The sequence below is a fragment of the Maniola jurtina genome, chromosome 17 (genome assembly GCF_905333055.1).
Source record: "Maniola jurtina chromosome 17, ilManJurt1.1, whole genome shotgun sequence".
Lineage (NCBI taxonomy): Eukaryota > Metazoa > Arthropoda > Insecta > Lepidoptera > Nymphalidae > Maniola > Maniola jurtina.
The window spans coordinates 10,394,035-10,408,517 of record NC_060045.1 but is presented as its reverse complement, the minus strand read 5'-3'; the positions used below and the strand labels follow the sequence as shown (position 1 = coordinate 10,408,517).

Sequence of the window (14,483 nt, the reverse complement as noted above, 5' to 3'; positions counted from 1 at the left end):
CTAATAAGGCCTTTTAAAGGTAGGTATTTAGGATTTACAACCTAGAACAGTTACCTACGGTAAACCGTAGCGCCATTAGCCCACTTTGTTCTTCCCATTAATCACATAGGTATGTAGGTACCTAATGGTAGAGGTTTCCTTGAGACAATAATGCGGTGGACAATTAAATAGCATTCATAACTTTTGACGAGGCACGGAGGAAGAGGCTTCAGTCAGATCTCCAAAGTCGGTCTTCTATCTAATTATATCAACTTGGGTCATGGTTTTATAGCAGTCTAGCAGACTCAATAGATTAATAAACGCTAAACCTAACCCTAGTGATAACCTAGATACCTAAATAATAATTATAATATGATAACCAGATGACGACCTATTTAACTAGATGATACACGCAACTTCATGGACCGTGGATTTAAGTTTTTAAAACACCGTGAACTCTTTATATTTTCCGGTATAAAAAGTAGCCTATCTCACTCTCTATGTATAGTCTTTGGACACTTTGGACACTGTGTACCTATCCATGTAAAAATCACGTCGATCTATTGCTCCGTTGCGGACATGGACAAACCAACAAACAAACACACTTTCGCATTTACTAATGTTACTTATTTACGATTGTTATAATAATATTTTAATTCAAGGATTGGTGGTTTTTAACAACCAAATCCGGGAAAATTATGTCGGGTTTTCTCGGAAGTTTGTCTTGAATACCGATACCTTGAAATAATTTATTATTAGGTACTAATCTGCTTATTGAATGTTACGAAACAACGTCTCTTGTCTTTTTTTGAGTAACTGTTAAACTTCGACGCTCATCAACCTTAGATACGTTCTGCTGGACTAGGTCTCTTGCAGGGATTTCCACACGCCACGGTCTGGCATCCACCATATTCATGGTCTCGGTGCATGAATCGGTGAATGTGAATGGTGTGATCGGTAATATCATCTATCCACCTAGTGGGGTTCTGCTCTCTGCCAAAACTGCGCTTTCCACTAACAGTACGAGGTCGTTATTCCAGAACCTTGAGACCCCAACCCAACGACGCGACGATCAGTTTTTCGAGTTCATAAAACTTTTTATATTTTCAAAGTAGTTAGGTAGGTATCTATGCATGTAAAATGTGATCGTGATCTTATTTTAAGGACAACATCGTGATTGCTAGATTGATATCAGGATCTATCTGTATTCGTGTAGGTAGATAGGATAACTATATTGGAAAATCCTATTTCTATGTCGATCTTCGTGAGTTTCTATTTATTTCCTCAACGGTTATTAAGGTTGGGCAGCGCGGGCTGAAATAGACACAGTTTCGAACCCTGGTCTCTTAGTCCATCATTTCAACGGATCGTCTTTTCACTACCGGGCACCAAACTGGAGTACCAAATTTAACGAGGAAACTAATTACTAGCCGAGGCCTCGCCGCGAGAAAGGAAATATCGTTTTTTTTTCAGTATAAGTAAGTTTTTACCTAAATGCAAGGATTAACAAACTATAAGGGGTAAAAATTGCTAAAAATTGATTCAGGGCTGATGAATCCTCTTAAGAGTAGATTTCAAACATATTTCAAATCATCAAAAAAAAAACATCGCTCCGACCGTTGTTGTGAAACTGTACCTATTCGTAGGATACGACGATAAATAGTTTGAGCTGAGTTGTTAAGAGAGAAAAACGCTTCAGCTCTGCCGGTGTGAGTTGCGCTATAAAAGGAAGAAAAGAAAATAAGAAAATGAAAAAAAATCTTTACTGGGCCATAAATTACAATTAGGTTCTGTAAAAGAAGGCATGCAGTAAAAGATTTCTTTATTTTCAATTAAGTAGGTAGGTACCAAGGTAGGTACCTACCTAATTAATGCAGCGGCATTAATTTTTGTTTTTTAATTAAAAAAGCAATGACAACAATGATTAACCCGTCCAACCAGTTCTGGGAGCAGTCTAATTGGTGGTCTTATTTTTATCAAATCAATCATACAATGCACATTTTTTTAATACTCTGAGCCAAGTGCCAGATACAAGAACTAGTAACTTAGGTAGGTAGGTACCTACCTACTTAAGTAACTTAAGAGGGTACCTATGTACTTAGTAAGGAAGTGACTAAGGACTGCTTATAGTGCTTAGTGTTTCTTATAGTTTCTGGGAATCAGGCAGTATACGAGTAATGAGTATTATAGTACTGTTTAAAATGTTTAACGGTACTTAATAATATGTAGTGTGCTAGGTTTATGATAAAGTAAAACTCTATGTGGCCACTGCAGACCGAGCGCGCCGAATGATGGCGAATGGAGTCAATGGCTTGACTCCACTGACCATGCCACTGACCAGTGAACACTTTCCGTCAAATGGCGCCCTTGGGGAGTAAAGTAAAGTCGTATGCTGCGAATGGCTGCAAGTAGAGGGCAGAGGCGCAATAGTGCGCAATATGTATAGAGTGGTGGTTAATGCATAGATAGGGATTATTGTATGAGCAAGAATCTAATCTGATACGTTGGTGTATGAAAGTTACGAAGCCTTGGTATGCGAGTCCAAATCGACCGGTTTTTATTATTATTGTACTGTTCTACTTTGGAGTGGCTGTATTGGTCGTCGATCTCTGCTTGTCAGGATGGGGTACACAAAATTTAATAAAATAATTTAACCACTTTGCTCGCTATTTAAAAAAAACAATATTATATAGTAAACATTTTTTTTTCTCTCTCGTCTGGCTTTACAAAGATTAGCCAATGTCAACTTTGTAGTTATTTGTAACAAGTTAGTTAGACTATACAAGTATGGACCCCGTCTGTGCCGGCGCAAGCCGACATACGCGCGGCACCCCCTTAGAGCGCTTTCCAGTCAGTTTTAACGAAAAAACACTCCAAAAAGGCAGAGCACGCCCGCCAGCTAACACCAATACAGACGAAGTCCAATAAACATTCAACATCTTTTTTTTTTTTTTTCCTCTCGTCTGGATTCAACGTCTTAATCATAATATTTATGATAGCAACATTTTTAATCTGGTGTCATGTGACAAGAGGTGACAAGTATGCCAAAAGTCAATGTCAAGTGCTGCATGTTTTCTATTGCAGAAATTATCCATTATGAACATTTACATGTATACTCGCTTGTGATTGGCTGCAAGAGTTGACAGTTCATTATTTTGACCAATAGTAAAGAAGTATTGCAGCAAGGTTAAAATAGTTTTTGTGAAATGACAGAAGAGAACAGAATAGTTATTATTGTGCTGTGCTATGTAATAAAGTGGTTATTTTAAGATAAAACTTCGTATTTCGTTAAAAATAAATAAGTTAAATTAAATGTACTGATTTAATATATAAGTTCAGGAGAGTTCTGTTCAACAGGTAAGTAATAGTAACTTATCAATGTTTCATTCATTCAATAGGATAAAAAAAACATGCAGTGCTTACACGTACCTATATAAAAAATAATTTAAGTTTTTAAATTAACACACAGTACCCTCACTCTATGTTTATATAGAGAAAGAGATAACTGGCCTACAAACTATCCGAAACAGTTAAAGTACGTCTACACATATATTTTCGTGTCATAAATACTTTTCTTAAGTAGGTCATAAATTCGTCTTTTAACATTGTACATACATTGTTTAAAGAAACCATTTTATAGAGCACGGTTTTTGCGTTAAATTAATTAAATAATTCAATGACTTGTATTTATAATTGGCCATGAATTGTAATAACCTAGTCTTATCATCAAGGTGAATTTATTCAAATAGTTAACTTACAGTTTAACTTAAGAGTTAGCTAAAATATTGATCAGATAATACAAAAAATCTGTGTAGTTCATAACTGGGTTTGTATTCTAAATGACCTATGTTGTTTGTAAAGCTGTGGACACATAGGTGCAGTGATAGATGGATATTATTACATCTATCACTGCTATCCGTCTGCCAATCTGCACTGATTGTGGCCTAAATACTTTTCATTCTGAGAGGAAACCTGTTACTGGACCAGCGATGGGTGGATCATGACGATGACGGCAACATTTATCTCTGAGAAGGGCACTAGAAAACTATTTACAATGAATCAAAGATGTGGAGGTTATAATTTAACATTTATAGGAAAAAATATAGTGCTGCAGCCTTGAGCTTCTTAAAAAGTTCAATAGTTACTTGTATTATTTTGTTTCAGGAACATGCGTATAATAATTTTGTCATTAACACTGTTGCTATGCAGTGTGTATATTACACAGGCATATGAAGACCAGACATTAGAGGATGATGACTTTGCAGAGTTTGAACAGTTTGAGGTGGATGATGAAGAAGCCCAGGATGGAGGTTAGAATGTTTTGGACTTCTTTATTTATGAACTATACTCTATATGCGGAATGAAGTTAGAATAACACTCTTTCTCTCTCTAACGTAATAAAACATTATGATAGAGCCAAACAGAGAGAGCACTATACTAACTTCATACTGAAGATAGGGTATAGCGGCCCGTCTCAACTTCACATGGATTATATATCCATACTGACATTATAATTGCGAAAGTGTGTTAGCTCTTCACAGCCCATCTGTTTAACCGATTTTGACAAAATTTGGTACGAGAATACCTTACTTTTTTTTAATGCTGTGTCCATCAGGAATAATGTACCTATGTGAAATAATTAATTTTGAAAAGTGCAATGGTTTGCTTTCTTTCTTAAAATCTCATAACCTTACTTTACTTATCCCGCACCTAAGCAGTACCCAGCAGGAAAGATTGCAAATCGAACTTTTGTAAGAGATAACAGCTCTTAGTCATAGAGAGATTGATAAAAAACCATATAGGTATGAGTGAAAGAGACCACACTACATAGCTGAAATCTATTTCTAAAGGTTGTGCAATTTTTCGTGCCCAGTACTGTATTTTACTATAAGTGCTTTACATAAAGACCCCAATTAAATAAAGAGAAAAAAGTACTCTACATAATTTGACTAAATATGTAAATCCAAACTGGCTTGTTTGAACTTTCAATTGAACATTCAATCAACAAACTACTAGGTACTTATAATTATTCAATACACTAATGACAAGCATTTTGTTTGTTATTTTTGTATTCTTTATTATAGGCAAGTGCTTGACCACAATCACACCTGATGAAAAGTGATGATGTGACCTAAGATGGGGTGCATTTACCTAGAAGATCTTACTCTTGTTTTAAAGATATCTGGATTGAATTTAGTAGGAAACACAGATCGCGGAAGAGTATTCCAAACCTATTTATTGATGCTGTAGAGTGTATTAAAAAATAAATGATTTTTAGATTTCAGCGATGAAGATGTACCAGTGTTAAAGCCAAAATTATCACCAAACAAAGACCAATTTGAAGCAAATATTGATATAGATGATGACATTATAGTTGAGGTATTGTATATTAATTGACTCTGTAGTTTATTATGATATCTATCATACTAATAATATATGTAAAAGTGTGTTTGTTTGTTGGTTTATCCTTCAATCATGTCACAACAGATTATTGTGATTTTTTGCATGACTATAGTTAAGTACCTGAAGAGTAACATAGGTTGCTTTTTGTGCTGAAAAATCAGAGTTATCATGGGATTTTTAATAAACTTAAATCCACTTAGGAGAGGTATTGTATAGTTACATGATATAAATCCTATTTACTAAAGTTTGACTATAATGTATAGCAGAAAATCCTGTTAAGAGCTGTAGGCAGGGACTTCGTCTGTGTTGGTGTTAGCTGGCGGGCGTGCTCTGCCTTTTTGGAGGGTTTTTTTTTTGTTAAAACTGACTGGAAAGCACTCTAAGGGGGTGCCGTGCGTATGTCATCGAGCGCCGGCACAGACGGGGTCCATACTTGTATAGTTTAACTAACTTGTTACAAATAACTACAAACTTGAAATTGGCTAATCTTTGTAAAGCCAGACAAGAGAGAAAAAAAAAAGCAGAAAATCTATAAGCCTAACAAAACTACAGGCATAACGCATAACTGAGTAGGTTCCTGTAGTGGAGCGGTGCGAGAGGGTGTGATGGCGTGACGCGAGAGTTCAGTGACTGGTCAACTTATGACAACTGTCACCCCCCTGCATTGCTCCACTACCGCAAGGTATGTGCTATACCTATAACAAACAATCACTAACTAAATATATGTATATGTAATACATCATTTAATAACATAAAAGTGCCATTTTCATCTTGCTAAAATTCTTGTAGGATGAGGACAGTGAGTTTGAACATTTCCAAGATCCCGAGGAATTTGAAGGGTTCCAGGACACCACTCCTAAAAGTTCTGAACAACCCAAGATTACAATTTCCAAGGTATGTAACTTTACTTTACTACTTTATACTTACCCTTAACACACTCTTACATAAATGACTGATTGCAGATAGCATATAGAAATATCAAAAAAAAAAACTTTGTACTTATGATTACTTTAAAATTTCTGTGACTAGCTAAAACAACTAAATTATCATCGTTTCTTAATCGTTATTCTATTGTTAAACATGCAATTACACTTTTCAACAAGCTTCTTAATTTTATCGCATAGTTATATTTGAACATATGTCATGAAATTCATTTCATTATGATTTCATTTAAAATGAGAACATTAGAGCATTTTTAGTTTAAGTGCACAAATAAAAATGTAGTACTTATGTCAATTTAGTTAAAAAGATTAAACTAAATCGTCAGAATCACTGATTTAGGTAAGAGAATTTACTAAATTGCCAGGTCTAAAATACTATCCTTGTCGCAGTGTTCCCTATGGATAGAATTTTTTTAAACCATGTTACCTATTAATATTTATGTACAACTGTACTATGTATAGTTCGCGACAGGTTGATATAGCAATCGTGGAGGGAGGGACGCCCCGCATACCCGCACAACACTCGCACCAGGTTGGCTCATAGTGCTGTGTGGATGTGCTGGGAGTCCCAACTCCGATTGCCATATTGACCTCACGAACTACATATACAACTACATAGCTGTTTCTTGTAGGTTCCTATAATGGTGCGTCCACGATGGGACGCCTACTGGCTAGAGGGCATCCTCTGTTGCTTGCTCGCGGCGTACGCGCTCGCGTACGCAGTTGGGCGCGCCAAGAATACGTCCATTGCAACCAACTTCCTGAAGTTACATAAGCCATTGTTGGACGATAACTTTACTCTAGTCGGTAAGTTTCTCTTTTTCACACACACACACACACACACACACGCACGCACGCACGCACGCACGCACGCACGCACGCACGCACGCACGCACGCACGCACGCACGCACGCACGCATGCACGCACGGACAGTAATCGACACTTCTATTGAAATCAATTTCCGACTCAACACGATACTGCCCATTCACATCTTTTGTGAATTTACCATCTTTTTATAGTAATTTTATGTGTTTTTTATTTCTTGTAGACGTGAAACCGGCGTATCCCGTCGCGTTATTGTGTTGTATTCTCATGAAGGTATTGTCACACCAGGTGAGACCGGTCATGATGTGGTCGCGGCGGGCGACGAGCGCGGGTGGCGCCGGGAGGCCGAGCACTGTTTCACCATGTGGTGTAGCGGTAGACAGTGTTGTGAGGGAATGCTTCTTACACTGAAACTTATAAAGGTATAATATTATAATATGCTGCAGTTATATTGTCAAAGCCGTGATATTACAATCTCACTAGTGATATTATAGATAATGAAGAAGGAATATTATGAAGATAAATGATGCAACAGACCAAATGGTAGCTAGACGGTTAACTAAATAAATCATGAAAACTAAAAACGAGATTACAAACAGTACACTAGACTAACAAGGCTAAAGAAAATCGGAATACTGGACAATAAACAAGCCGACACAAAAAGAAACTTCCCTAGAAAATAATCATGTAGTGATTGACTAGGAGTTTAGAATCATAGAGTCTAGACTTTAGACGATGCATGATACGAAAACTACGATGACGCTAGATCGTGCACATTCCCGATAATAATATTAGATTTTATTTACAGCGTCAAGATCTTGTGCACGTGCTATTAGGGGTAGTGCGACCCACTCCGGACACTTTACTCATTCGTGTGGAACTTGGCAAAGACGACAGCGACCCCTACGTGCTGTGTGTTGCGCAGAAAAAGATCGCCACCCGCCTCGCTAAAGAAATGCAGGACCTGGTAAAGTATTTTTTTTTTTTAATGAAATTCCCTGAAAGGCTGGTCCCTGCTACTTGGCATTTACCAAGGTATATCTTGGAAGGAATGGCAAATCCGTCCGTGTCACAAGCCACATTGTGCCTTGATTTTACAGTTGACTTTTCAGTTAGAAGTTGTCGTGTCAGTTTTATTGACTGACTGAGTTCTGTAACTTTTTTCACAGAGCATGTTCTGCCCGGAGAAGCGGCCAGGCGACAAGCACGGGCTCCCTGCAGCGCTCTCGGTGCTGTCGGAATGCGCTGAAGCGACGGCGGGGCTGCTGGACGCGCGGGTCACTGCCGCCTTGGAGCAGTACCACAAGAACGTGCAATACATACACGTGTCCGACCGCTATTGCGGTCCCAAACAGATGGAGTGAGTGTGTTTTAAAATGAATTTGTAAATAATAACAGTGCTATCGGAGGCCCATCCGACAGCAGTAGAAACACAATGTGGCTTACATTGTGCTTTCACTAATGTCGGATGGGCTGAAGCGACGTTGCTTAACCAATTGATTTAAAGGTGGTTCTTTACTATATTGCAAAACAGCCACCAAAGCAAGACTTTCAAATCTAGTAAAAAAAATTGGTACTGGATGTCATTTCTGATTTTTTCTGGGATATTATCCATTTTCAATTACAAAACGGAGATACATTTTTGAAAAATGCATAAGAGTATATAATTTTCAAGGTAACTCAGGTTGCTGATTACCAAAATGACACCCATTTCTAGGTTTGAAATGGTTGTCATTTTGAGATGGTGGACTTACTTTTGAAGCTATCTGAAGTTTCACTTTAGTGTATATTTTGTATATGCGAAAGAAGTGAAACTTCAGATTTGCATGAACATTTTTTGTACAGGGAAACAGTAGCGACCAAGCCTCCGGACACGGAGCGAGTGATGCTAGTCAGCCTGGCGTTGGGCCCCGACGGCGGCGGCGAGGAAGTCCGACCGCTGCTGCTGCTCGTGTTCTACTTGCTAGACAAGATCAAGAGGCTGCGGTTGAGCAAAGAGGTACACATTCTTAAACTGACGTACATACCTTAAATGTTCCTTCATTTTTTTTTTAATTATATGTATAGACTAGCGCTTGGCTGCAATCAGACCTGTTAGCAAGTGATGATGCAGCCTAAGATGAAGCGTGCTTGCCTAGAAGTATGCCTTCGGAATCTTTTCGTAGTTTATTTCACACGGTACCTCATAGTAATATCCACACTAATGTAAATGCGAAAGTGTGTCAGTTTTCGCTTCTGCTTCGTCCAGCTATTATTTAGCCCGTTATCTAGGACATTACGATGTCAAAGCCCGCTCTAGGAAACCACGCTGTCTTGTTTCTATACCCTACAGTTTCAATATGATAGGCCCTGAAAAAGTAAAAAGACTTTTTTTTTATTAAACTAGATGATGCCTTGCGATTTCATCGGCGTAGATTTTAGATTTTGTTCATTCTCTGGAATAAAAACTAGCCAATATGTCTATCTCCGGGATGCCGGCTATCCCTGTACCTTTCCTCAAAATCGGTTAAGCGGTTTGACCGCGACAAGATAAGTAGCAAGCACGCTTTCGCTTTATTAATATGAATTATCTTTTAAATTTTTTCAGGCGTTGTCCAAATGTGAGAAGCGTCGTCAGAAGGCGGCCGAGGCGTGGGTGCGCGGAGCACACGCCGCCAGGCAGGAGCAAGCCGCGCTGAGGAGAGAAGAGAAGAGAAAGCAAGAGAAGGAGAAGATACTGGCAGTGAGTACTGCCTTGTTTTATTATTGTATTTTGTTTATGGTTTTTAATTTTTTTAGGGTTCCTTCCTCAAAAGGAAAAACGGAACCCTTATAGGATCAGTTTGTTGTCTATCTGTCTCACAAGAAAACCTATAGGGTACTTCCCGTTGACCTAGAATCATGAAATTTGGCAGGTAGAGAGGTCTTATAGCACAAGTAAAGGAAAAAATCCGAAAACCCTGACTTCGTGTTTACATCACAAGAAAATTATTCAAGAAAATATATTAATTAGGTTATTAAATCATTTAAATCACATATAGATGGCGCTGTCCGTCATTAACTTGCAGTGTTCTAGATAGAAGTCTTAGATGTATCCCTTTGTGTGCGAGACTCGCACTTGACCTGCTTTTTTGTAGTGTTTTTTTTTTTTTTAATTTAATGTCCTGCTTGTTATAGGAGGACGACCCAGAGAAGCAACGCCGTTGGGAGTTAAAAGAACAAAAGCGCCAGCAGAAACGCAAGGCGCCCAAAATGAAACAACTCAAAGTGAAGGCTTTGTAATCCGATCAGTGCATCGATGAGCAATAATTTTAATGCAATATTATTTAAACAGATTTTTGTTACCTATCCTAAGTGTTACAGCGACAGTCAAGTGAATAAAGTGATTTAATTATAGCCTATTGTTTTTTCTAATAGATAATCAGAATTAACCGCACTGAGTTTGGTTTTACAGCTTGAAGGTCATAGCTTATTAGAGCAACCCGGCACCCGACCTGCACCGCCTCGCCTCGTACGGTTACTATTTTTCATATAGACTTATACTAGCTGATACCCGCGATAGTTCGCGTGGATGTAGGTTTTTTAAAATTCCCGTGGGAACTCTTTGACTTTCCGGGATAAAAAGTAGCCTATGTGCTAATCCAGGGTATCTATCTCCATTCTAAATTTCAGCCCAATCCGTCCAGTAGTTTTTGCGTGAAGGAGTAACAAACTTACACATACACACACATACATACAAACTTTCTCTTATAATAATAGTGTGATGTACATACTACATACGCTCGCTACATTCTCCGTAGCGAGGTGAGGCAATGCAGGTCGGGTGCTGGGTAGTTTCAATGAACTATGACCTCTATGGAACACAATTTTTGTTCAGTAGTCTTTCTATACATTCAATTAATTGTTATCATGACACAGCAGCTATGAAAAAGAAGCGGCTATACAGATTTGGATAACATTCAGCAAAAAAATAGACAACACGCAGGATTTATTTGTATTACCAATAATTCATAAGATCAGTGATTAAATCTACAAGGCTGTTACAGCTTTTGGAAAGATTTAAGCGTGATTTTGAAAACATAATAATCAAACTGCTATATATATTTCAAGGCAATATTTATTTAAAATATTTGTTAAAATAAGAAAACAAAATAACAAAATATGTTAACAAACATATTATTTATTACCAACTATTTTCTAAGTTACAAAAGCAAAACGGTGGTTGTGAGAAGTGAACTTTGACTCTTTTAAAATAATTTTATTACCTACTATTAATGTACTGACTAAAGAAAAAAAGATAGATGGATCTCGAAAACATTTTAAGTAAAGCCAGTTTGTGTTTGTGTGATGCCACAATTTAAGATCATTAAGACATTTGATTTGGCAAGCAATTCGTAATAGATATTTTACTAAGAAGCTTTTTCTTATGGAAATAATATCCTTTAAATGTTTCCTCAAATCTGTTAAGTAATTGTCTGTGTTTCAAACAGATTTTCCATTCTTACCTGATCAATACCTCAGTGACAATCAGCACTTTTGGCTTTTTTAAAAAGATTAGATTTTTAAAGATTTTAGAAGATAAGACATTCTGTTTAAAACCAGATCAGAAAACATGTTTAAAACTGTTTCTTTTTAAATGACACAGTGTTTTAAACACTGTTTGCGTCATGCCACAATGACGCAACATACTGCTTTGTACATAAATACTTATTTGCTTTAGGGTCTTTATTCTGTGTTAGGCGACAATTCCATGGATGCAGTTGAAGCGAACACGCAACTAAAACGCACTGCACGCTCTTCACTCGTTTGCAAATCGCGGCGCGAAACAACCATCCACGCTAATATTTCGCGCCATGATTCGCACGCCAGTGTAGAGCAGGCTTTATGGGGGTTTAAAATTTCCTATCTATCTTTTCTTTTAGTCTATGTTACAAAGCTGCAACAGATGAGATCGTTCTAACTTACCAATAACAACCATTTACAGTACAGCACTAATCACACGAAATTTGTAAAAACACTTACAATTTAAATGACAAAATAAATAAACTCAATATTCTCAAAGTGGAAGTCTTTTAAAATAAAATACACATCTTATGACTCGTCCCCACTATCGCTCTATCCGCTTTAGCCTATCGCTCTCGTGCCAGCTTGCCGACTAAACAGGTTTGGTGCACACATCAAGATTTGCGGCGGACCGCGTTAGGCCAACGTGAAGTGAGCACATTAGTGACAACAATAAAATAAAATTGTTCTCATTAATCACAACTATTTAACATAGGTAACTATAAAAATACTACAACTTCCAGGTGATGACGATGGTGGTTTATTATTTGATGAATAGTAAGTTAAGTAAGTTCCTCAGACCAAAATAATAATCTAAGCAAAATTAACATTCTTGGTCACTATTAGCTTAAATATTTTGAAAATATCAGCTCAACCTCTTTATTAAAATAACAAGTGTAAAAATTCAATACTTCATGTTTTTGATTTCATAAAATAAAAGTGAGATATTTTGGAAGAAATTAATATAATGGTATAGTATCTAGTGCTAATTCTATTGTACATAATCTCTAAACAAAGGACAGGTTTAAAAATAGTGACATCTTTTTCTGCATCTGTCAAAAACTATAGCATTACTTTTACATCTATCAATTTTGTTTAGAGATTTGTACTAGCAAATTAGCACAAGTGTCTATAGAAAATAATATGCTAAAGGCTTGGCCATACACATCATGTGCAGTGGTGATGTGTCAAACACAGCTCCATAAAGTTGTAATACAAAGAACTGTATGAAGCCATTTAATCTCCACTGCAGTGTGACTTGCTTGATACAGTACTGTGTATTACAAATTGTATACCTGTTCAGTGTGACATACTGCCATGCAGTTGCTGTCACTCTGTGTGTGTACAAGCCTTAACAAAACTGTTGAGCAATTTGCTTCATAATTGAAAACTCCTAACTAAACAATACAGTGTTCCAGAGTAACATGCAAAATTAATTTACCATCTAGGAACATTTATGATCAGTATTTACTATTCTTTCATACTATCATACAAATGCGTACACAGAAAAATACATCAATAGTCCATATTATTATCACTGAAATTCTAACATTTACTAGTCACAAATCACGGTAATCCAGACAACATACAAACTGACAGGGACTAGAGAAATGTTAATATATGTATTACGGCACGGGCATTATTGATTTATCATATTATCCACTATATTTCCACTTTATCTAGTACAATATAGGTGCTGAATGGATAAATTAAATTGTGAACATTAAGGTGCTAATTTGTTTCTACAAAATTTCTAAACATGTGTTGGTTTTTTTATTTTCTTGGAACATTGCACTGCTGTTATTGAAACTTAGAGATTTGTGTACCAAATTAGCACCACCATAGTACACATGCTGTAACCAACTTAAGGAATCTCAGAACAATATCCTGCCAGTTGCAAATTGTTACAATGTGTGTGTGTTTAGTGACATGTATATAACTATATTGGGATGATTTTTAATTTGAATATCATTCATCAACTTGTAACTTCTGAATCCTCGTCGACACACAGTCCATATCAGGTGAGGTTTCGGGCTTCGGTGGGGCTTCTGCCGTGAGGTTGAGATTCTCTAGCGACTGGCAGCGCTTTGCTGGACTTTTCATGTCGCTCTCTCGTGAACAGGTACTCGTGGAAGGCTCCAACAAGTATTTGAAGTCACAGCTCGAATCGCTCGCGTCGCAACCCATCGCGTCCGAGTTTTCACTTTTAGTTCTGTGCCTGACGGGCAACACATACGGGCAAAGTCTGTTTTTGTTTGTACTCCGTTTCATACAATACCCAACGGTGACATTCGACACGTATCGAGTGTTAAGACGCATTACGCCCAAATTAGATCTAGACTCACGTAAATATTCACGCCGCGCCTCCGTTAGTGCACTCAACATGCCCAAATCGTGTAATGCCTTATCTAAATTGTCCAGGTTCATGTGGTGGCGAGCTCTCTGTAAACAAGCAATCGGGATAACAAAGCCGCGATGCGACCGCGAACGCTTTCTATTTATGTCACAAAGTTACATACACTTTTTTCGTATTCATTGCATTTCATCGTGGCTAGATCTCAGCGATATTTCTGAAATATGCAAAAACCGTGCGAAAATAAACATTACAAAAAAGTCATAATAATAAGTGGAAGTGGATGACCGATGACATTTAATTTGAGTTGCCATTGTTACTTCTTTCTAAACTCTAAAGTGCATTATTAATGTTAGGTTGCCAGTAATAAAATCTAAAATGGTTTTATTTTGTGGAGTGAATGGAGAATGGTGATTTCGAGTAACTACCTAACTAAAAT

The 14,483-nt window shown here is 37.3% G+C and overlaps 2 protein-coding genes across 4 annotated transcripts; one reads left to right on the top strand and one right to left on the bottom strand.

Annotated features, from left to right (window-relative positions):
* The first annotated feature begins 3,178 nt into the window (after nucleotides 1-3,178).
* LOC123873508 (PAT complex subunit CCDC47) lies at nucleotides 3,179-10,524 on the top strand. Of its 3 annotated transcripts, none has more exons than XM_045918363.1 (11): nucleotides 3,179-3,336; nucleotides 4,144-4,289; nucleotides 5,258-5,358; nucleotides 6,172-6,276; nucleotides 6,956-7,130; nucleotides 7,438-7,571; nucleotides 7,958-8,116; nucleotides 8,319-8,509; nucleotides 8,995-9,148; nucleotides 9,737-9,871; nucleotides 10,306-10,524. In XM_045918363.1, exons 2-11 carry the CDS (start codon nucleotides 4,148-4,150, stop codon nucleotides 10,408-10,410), a joined length of 1,401 nt encoding a protein of 466 aa, XP_045774319.1. In that variant the 5' UTR covers nucleotides 3,179-3,336; nucleotides 4,144-4,147; the 3' UTR covers nucleotides 10,411-10,524. The 3 variants fall into 3 exon arrangements, with proteins under 3 accessions (XP_045774319.1, XP_045774320.1, XP_045774318.1); XM_045918364.1 differs by lacking the exon at nucleotides 3,179-3,336 and adding an exon at nucleotides 3,565-3,586; XM_045918362.1 differs by lacking the exon at nucleotides 3,179-3,336 and adding an exon at nucleotides 3,600-3,710.
* A 704-nt stretch (nucleotides 10,525-11,228) lies between these two features.
* Nucleotides 11,229-14,369, bottom strand: LOC123873511. Its single transcript, XM_045918367.1, has 2 exons — nucleotides 14,211-14,369; nucleotides 11,229-14,133 (listed from the first exon to the last, which is right to left on the bottom strand). The coding sequence occupies exons 1-2, from the start codon at nucleotides 14,235-14,237 to the stop codon at nucleotides 13,660-13,662; spliced, it is 501 nt and encodes a 166-aa protein (XP_045774323.1). The 5' UTR covers nucleotides 14,238-14,369; the 3' UTR covers nucleotides 11,229-13,659.
* Between the last annotated feature and the right edge of the window lie 114 nt (nucleotides 14,370-14,483).

Coding starts and splice junctions, on each gene's coding strand:
- LOC123873508 (XM_045918362.1), top strand. CDS start 3,679: ATGAATTGTAATAACCTAGTCTTATCATCAAG. Junction 6,277..6,955: donor CCAAGATTACAATTTCCAAG/GTATGTAACTTT, acceptor TGTTTCTTGTAG/GTTCCTATAATGGTGCGTCC. Junction 8,510..8,994: donor TGCGGTCCCAAACAGATGGA/GTGAGTGTGTTT, acceptor TTTTTTGTACAG/GGAAACAGTAGCGACCAAGC.
- LOC123873511 (XM_045918367.1), bottom strand. CDS start 14,237: ATGAAATGCAATGAATACGAAAAAAGT. Junction 14,134..14,210: donor GCAATGAATACGAAAAAAGT/GTATGTAACTTT, acceptor GCTTGTTTACAG/AGAGCTCGCCACCACATGAA.